At 41.7% G+C, this 7,739-nt stretch overlaps 1 protein-coding gene across 1 annotated transcript; it reads left to right on the top strand.

Moving 5' to 3' along the window:
- Positions 1-263: 263 nt before the first annotated feature.
- slx9 (SLX9 ribosome biogenesis factor) lies at positions 264-7,536 on the top strand. Its single transcript, XM_078551462.1, has 4 exons — positions 264-339; positions 1,234-1,393; positions 5,710-5,775; positions 6,935-7,536. Exons 2-4 carry the CDS (start codon positions 1,242-1,244, stop codon positions 6,945-6,947), a joined length of 231 nt encoding a protein of 76 aa, XP_078407588.1. The 5' UTR covers positions 264-339; positions 1,234-1,241; the 3' UTR covers positions 6,948-7,536.
- The last annotated feature ends 203 nt before the right edge of the window (positions 7,537-7,739 follow it).

Genomic DNA, 7,739 nt, shown 5'->3' on the forward strand with positions numbered 1-7,739 from the left:
GCAAATAACTAGAAGAAGAGCAAACTCGTTTGCAAAATCTTTTGATTTTATTAAAATGGCTTGTGGCTAACACCAATCTGCAAAAAGATCACTGTCCTCTGTATACTGCCAAGGCCGCAAGTCAGCATGACTTGGTGGATCATGTGTTAAGTACAAGTTTGATATGTTCATAGCTATCTGGGTCACTCTTTTATCTCCAGTAGCGCTGCCAAGTATTTTAATCATTTGTTTTCCCTCATTGCTATCCTGATGTTTCCCCATGGCTTTCTTCTGCAGGTGACAAGCTTCAGCTGTCCAAGAAAGAGAAACTAAAACAACGGCATGAACTTTGGCTTCAGAGTGAGTACCACCCAGTATATCACAACTACATCTAATACTAACGCTTTTAAAGCTGCCTGTTTGATTTTACATTACACATCCATTGCAGACAATTGAATGCATAAACAAAAGGGATGCGCTGAAGTTTTATTTAATAAATGGCAAGGGGATACTTTAAGTGAATAGATGTGTGCTACTTTTGGGGCCTGTTTGCGCAAGTACCTATTGCTCCTTGCCTAAGGAAGGATATACTTAGAGGGAGCGCAACAAAGAATGAGGAGATTGATTCATGGGGGTCAGGGGATTGTCCTGTGAGGAGAGATTAAGTAGACAAGGCCGATATTCCCTAGAGTTTAGATAGAAGAGTGAGGAGTGTTCTCATGGAAACATATGGAATGCTTAAGGGGCTTGATAGGGTAGATGATGAGAGGCTGTTTCCCCAGGCTAGAGAGTCAAGAACTAGGGGGCCTTAGCCTCAGAATAAGCAGTCAGCTATTTAGGACTGAGGTGAGAAATTCCTTCACCCAAAGGGTTGTGAACCTTCGGCATTCTCTGCTGAAGAGAGCTGTGGATGCTCAGTTGTTGAGTCTATTCAAGTCCGAGATCGACAGACCTTTTGACACTAGGAAGTTGAGGGATGTAGGATAGTTTAGGAAAGTGTAGCTGAGATGGTAGATCAGCCACGATCTTGTTAGATGGCAGAGCAGTTTCAAGGACCAAATAGCCAATCCTCCTCTCTCTTATATTGCAGTGACAATTTCCCAATGCATGGAATCGGCGGGCGATAGCACATGTCATAAAGTGAATGAGAAAATTACCCCTTAAAAGCCCATGCGCTTAAACTTGCATTTAAACTACATGAAAAGAAGTCGACCACCAGAAGGTAGTCTTAGACTCCGGCATTGTATCTTGCAGAAATTGAGATGATCAAACTGGCAGAACAGAAGAAGAAAGCCCAAGAGAAACGCAGAGCCATCCCTGTGGTGGGAGACATGCAGCCACTTGCTGATGCACTGCCGGAACTGACCGATTTGATCACTGCTAGCAAAGTATCCATGGCTAATAAATCAAAGAGGTACTAACTGGCATGATGTGAATACACTGGCTTGTTCGTTATTTCTAGTGTGATTTGTCTTTCATTTCTGTTTTACTCACTTATTAATATGGTTTGAGTACCTTTGTCCTTTTAATAATACATGGTGACATTGACTTCTGCACCCCCCCCACCCCACCCCGCCAACTCACCAATCCACCTATCTGTTTGTGTATTTGCAAACTGGATTTCAAGATAATTAAAAAGCAAGGAGATAAATTATATGAGCAGGAGTAGACCTGGATCATGGCTGATCTGCCTCTTAACTCCATCCATGCGTATGGGTCCTACATCCCTTAATACCCATGCCTAACAAATATCCATCAGTCTCAGCTTGATCATTTCAGTTGTCCCTCAGCAGTTTTTTTTGGGGGGGGTGTAAGGGGGAGAGAGATCCAGATTTCCACTGCACCTTGTGCGAGGAAGCATTTCCTGACATCACCCCTGAAAGGCCTTGCTCTAATTTTAACGTTGCTCCCCCTTGTTTGAAACTCCCCCACCAGAGGAAATCATTTCTCTCTATCTACCCAATCAAATCCTTCAATCTTTTTAAACAACCAAATTAGATCACCCCTTAATCTTCTGTACTTGAGGGAATCAGCCCATCTTAATACCTCTAACGCAGGATCCCATTGATTCTTAGATGATCCCGGGGTTTTAGGCTTCGGTATTTTATCCTGAAGGCCACTCCATGCATTGATCAGTCTTTGCGATAAGAACTTTCCTATCTTCCCTCGGCCTACTCTCACAATTATATTTAATTTTCTGGGCTTGACTATTTACTCTCTCAAGACACTATATAGATCATCTCACAGATGACGCCTTTCAAGGCTGAGAAGTTGTCATTTCTCCAGGCTTTCCTCGGACCTCAGACCTCTAAGACCAGGGGTCAGCCTGGTCACTCTTTTCTGCAATCCCTCGAATACTTGAATGTGTCCCACATTCAGGAAATTTAGAAGCTCTCAGAATTCTTGGGGTGACCTCAGACATGAGCAGAGTCACCAGGGAGAAATTGTGTTCATAGTCGTGGTATAATTCAAGGCGGAAAAGGTTCTTGCAGCAAAAATAATTTTTAGGATTGAATGTAGCATGGTCCTCACAGAGTGATGCACTGGGAAAATTGCCTGTTTCTTACAACCTATGGCAAAGAAACATGCAAGGAAAAAATGTGCTAAGGTTTCAGTGAAGGGTGAGCAGAGAGAACAGCTCAGGTTTTGAACATGGCACAGTGAAGACTTTTAACAACAGTTAAGCCCCCATATAACATTGCCCCCTCCTAAGGGTGGACCCATGCACACAACCTTGGGCGTTGCGATTTCGACCCTGAAGGAACTTGGGAACATGAATGGTTCTCGCAAGAAGTCACAAACAAGCACCTTGTGAAAGACCTGATGCAGGAGGTCCCTGGTTTCAACCTCCCACGAAGCTCGGGGGCATCCCTAAACCACATCCATGCGAACCATGGCAGATGCGCATACCTGATGCGCTAATGGAAAACTAAAAACTCTCCAGTGTGCGACTGTGGTCACCCAGAACAGACCAAACTTTTCCCCTTGGTGGAGGGATCAATAACCAGGGTGCATAGATTTAAGGTAAGGGGCAGGAGGTTTAGAGGGGATGTGAGGAAGTATTTTTTTCACCCAGAGGGTGGTAGGAACCTGGAAAACTCTGCCTGAAAGGGTGGTAGAGGCAGAAACCCTCATAACATTTAAAAGTATTTGGATGTGCACTTGCAATGCCATGGCATACAAGGCTATGGGCCTCGTGCTGGAAAATGGAATTAGAATAGTTAGGTACTTGTTTGACTGGCGCAGACTCGATGGGCCGAAGGGCCTTTTTCTATGCTGTCGACCTCTGACTCATGGAACACATAACGACTCAATGCCCGACTCAAATACGAAGGAGTATCTCAACGATACACACTGCCGCTCCTGACATAATATCCTGGCTTGACCACCTTGATATAAAATTATAGTTTTTTGCTCTATACGCACCCATACGAAAGGAGAAGGGTGTGCTTATACCAGGTTTCTCAGCTTGAGGTGCGCTACATTCTACCCTCTTCTCCCCACCTGGTTTCTCTGACAAGCGCAAAGACGAATAAGTGATGAATGACATTGGGAAAAACAGAACCCTGGTTTGGGAGATTTATTGTATAAACAACATTACACAAAATTATTGCAGCATGACCGAGGCCAAAATACTCCAATGAATAAATCAAATTTCGTAGAGATTGCTTTCTCATTGGTTATTTTTAGGACCGTTATTAAATAAAATCCAGCCCATCTCTGAGAGTGATGCATTGCTTTTCATCTAGTTTAATTGAAGACATTTGTTTCATGTGCATGCAGCCACAGGTTTTAGTCTTCATGTGCATAATGAGCTGTCTGTAAATCTGTTTGAGAGTACCTCAAGAAAGCAGAATAATCTAGCTTGAGGGTGTGAGGGGGAAACTGGGGGTGCTTGAGGCCATTAGCCATATTCCTTCTGGAGCAGGATTCTGCTCCGTTTCGATTGTTGTAGAAGCATTCGGAGTATTCTTGTTCTTCCTTCCAAGTTCAAAGGGGTTATATGGGCTGAGTCACTCTTGAGGGTCTGTCACGTTGTTCTTGCTCCATCTGAAAGTGGTTTGCGAATAGTAGAGTTGTGTTGGAATGTACAAATCCTAATGGAAACATTAAAGGTTGGTTTCAAACAGTCCGAGTTCTTTACTTTGTAAGAGATTGTCATGAAGAATCAAATTCCAGCTGTATTGGAGGATTTCTACTGGTTTCCCATCTTAATTTGACATAAATATAGTTAATAAGCAAAAGTGAAATGAAACCTATAGATATAACAGGACTTGTGAATCCTTTAAAATTCTGGTTTTGAGTTTTATTGGACAGCAGATCACAAACAGTGCTTCATCGGTGCCATTAGCTATATTGATGGTGAAACCAAACAAATAATCATCTGTTTATACCACTATGTTCACTTTACCTCTTCTGCTTCTCTGGTAATCTCGTAGCAGGTCAAAGGGGTTTAATAGATTTAATACAGGTGCTCAAAATTGAGGGGTTTTGACAGAGTAAGCAAGAGGAACTGTTGCCACTGGCAAAAGGGTCAATAACCAGCAAAAGAATCAGTGGGAGCTGAAGAGGTTTCTGTTTTGACACAGCGAATTGGTTTCTTTAATTCATTGCTGAAAAGGATGGTGGAAGCGGATTCAAGAGTGATCTTCTGAAGGGAAATGGATATATAATTGAAAAGGAAATACTTGCAGGGATATGGGGAAAAAGCAGGATAATGGGAGTATTGTGGTCACTCCTGGACACCACACTTTAGGAAGGTTGTCAAGACCCTAGAGAGGGTGCACAGACGAGATAAACTGAGGCTGTCCTCCTTGGAGCAAAGAAGGTTAAAGGAAGATTTGATAGAGGTGTTCATAATCATGAAGGGTTTTATTTGACTAAATAAGGAGAAATTGTTTTCAGTGGCAGTAGGGTCACTAACCAGAGCACACAGATAATTGGCAAAAGAGCTTGAGGCAACATGAAGGGAAAAGTAGTCAGATATTTGTTACGATCTACAATTCACAGGGTAATGGAAACAGGAAGAGGAAATTGGAAGACCACTTGACGGAGACAAAGTGCAGGGTTATAGGGAAGAACAGGGGAGTGGTGTAGTATAAGCTCCTTGAAAGAACTAGTACAGATATGATGGGCCAAAATGGTTTCCTGTGCTGTATGATTCTCTAATAACACGTGGGTTTTTCATGTCCACTATAAAGTTAGTGGCATGCCGAAATTGGAAGCAAGTCCTGCTCACTTCATATCCGTCATGTCTCAATTTATGACCCAAATCTGCAACCTTGTTTTTCAACCGTGTGCTTGTAAGGAGTTTTACTTGATCACTTGAGGCAATAAAAGCAACTACCCGTTTCTCTCACCCCACTAGAATCTATCTCCTCATGGCCAGTCTTAATCACACAGGTGGGAGTGAAAGCATTTGACCTCTTGCTGAGTGGACTGGACAGTAGAACCTGACTGCTGTGAGCATGATGTCCTAACAGTGGAAGAGGAACTGATCGAGAAGGCAGCTGTGGCCATGATTTAGGGATAGTGACAGTAACTCTAAGCGAGGTACAGGGGAGGTTACCTCTGCTCTGAAAATGATACAAAAATACTGCCAACAGATTTTGTCAAGATTCCATCAGCAAGACATCTCGGCGCTAAAGAGAAAAGCTGTGTTGAAATACCTTGCTTAGCAAATATAATTTTTACTAAACTGTTTAACATGTTTGTTTTATTTTCTAACAGTTCAAGAAATAAACCTGAAGCAACACAGTACAGTAAGATGCATCATGCTGAAAAACGGAAACTCATGTAAGTGCCACTGTTCTGTACCGTCAGAGGTTTTCCATGTTCAGACGCTACCAGTCTGATTTCAGAATGGTCTCTGTAAACCCTTCTGTCCTATCGAATGCTAACCCTCATAACACTCAATATCTGCAGATCTGGTCAATGATTTATATAGAAAGGAGGAACTTCCATTTATGTAACACAATTTCCAACTTCAGGGTGTCCCAGTTGAGGAAGTATTTGTGAAACATAATCCCTATGGTAGAGACATGTGGTAACTAGTTTGGGCAAAGCGAAGTCCCACCAAAAGCAATGAAATCACATGGTTTAGTGATCTTAGTTGAGGAATAAACATTGGCTAATACACCTGGAGAACTCCTTTGTTCTTCCCAAATTGTGACATGGAATTTTTTGCATCCACCTAAATAAGGAGAAAGGGGCCTTGTTTTTACAGCTCATCCTACAGACAGTACCTCTGGCAGTTTAGCACTCCCTCAGTATTGCACTGGACTGTCAGCCTGGATCTAGTGCTCAAATGTGCAGTATAGCTTTAACCACCCTCCCCACCCTCAACCCCCAACCTCCTGACTGAGGTGGAAGTGCTGCCCAGGACAAAGGTTGCCTGCCAGCTCTACCGCTTCTAGTTCATGAATTCTAGGAAAAAAAGAATAAGTCTAATCCGTGCTTTTGCTCTGTTCGTGCATTGATCTCTTCTCCTACCCAGAACATAACTGTGTTTGATTTGGTTCCTCTGCTGTGTCTTTATGCGTTCTGAGCATTGAATTTGAATTGAGGGATAAATGAACAGCAGGAATGAACCTAAAGTTCATGTCGCTCACAAATTGAAGGCTTCTTAATTCAATAAATGTTTCCCTTCTCAAAGGATGCTATGTAAGCGAATCAACAGGTATTTTGCTCATGCCTCGAATTCTCCATTCTGTCTGTCTCTCTAAAATAAAATGTGAAAATACAGTGAAATAAGAAAAGATTGTTTGGCTTTTGAATCTTCCAATAAACTGTGTTGAATTTATACTGTCCTTTGGATTATTTAATCTGTTGGGGGCTGTAGCCAAGTTGAAGGATTAATTTAATTTATTTTGACGCTGGAAGTGATTATTTCTTGGATCTTAATTAGTAACATCGTGCCTTTAAGACATAGGGACTGTTTTCTTCTCTTGTGTAGGTTTCCATGTTGAATGAGGGCCAACAAAATGTTCTATCTTTCAAGATGGTCATCATTGTATTTGTGAGAAAGAACAGACTTGTCAGATCTTGTCAGCTAGAAACAAAACTTTGGGCGCTTCTGTCTGCTCAGCCTAAAGTCGTCCGTAAAGATGGAGGAGCCATTACCTCCTTCCTTGTGCATCTAATTACACTTTGTATTTCTTGATTTTTTTTTTCCCCTTCATATTAATTGATTGTATATAAATGTTGCTTTCTTCTGTGAAGCTCTGCGTGATAGTACAGTATCTATTATTTTGAAGTGTTTGGCAGTGCATTATCATACTGTTTCGGTGTACAGATTACTGAAGTGGAGTCATTGTTAGCCTTTCCAGATTGTGCGCTTCTGTGTGTGAAAAAAAGAGAGATAAAAATCAGAATTTGGTGACCGAGGAAATAACTGTAAGCAAACTTCTGCCAGAGAAAACTCTGTTGTTCCTTCCTGACTAGAAAGCAAACGAAGCAAAATATTATACAATATTAAAATAACATTATTCAGCGCTGACCTGTAACATTTTCACAGTTAACGTTCCAATAGACAGGGCTGAGGCCTGGAGTATGTGATTTATGTTTATTTCATTAACACTCAATCCACTTTATAATCAGATTTTTTTTTTTTTGGTAAAAGAGCAGATTTAACCAAGTATTTTACCGGTCTTTCGTGACATTCTGTTCCACAAATCTGCTCTTCTGCAGGGATTTTCTATTTTAATCTGTGTTTAATGCTGAATCCATGTTACAGTCTCATCCTCTGCTAGTGCTGTCAC

This window comes from Cetorhinus maximus, chromosome 11 (genome assembly GCF_964194155.1).
Source record: "Cetorhinus maximus chromosome 11, sCetMax3.hap1.1, whole genome shotgun sequence".
Lineage (NCBI taxonomy): Eukaryota > Metazoa > Chordata > Chondrichthyes > Lamniformes > Cetorhinidae > Cetorhinus > Cetorhinus maximus.

Excerpts from the sequence above, each read along its gene's own strand:
- slx9 (XM_078551462.1), top strand. The coding sequence starts at position 1,242 with ATGATCAAACTGGCAGAACAGAAGAAGAAAGCCCAAGAGAAACGCAGA. Across the intron at positions 1,394-5,709 it reads ATGGCTAATAAATCAAAGAG|TTCAAGAAATAAACCTGAAG; the intron begins GTACTAACTGGC and ends ATTTTCTAACAG.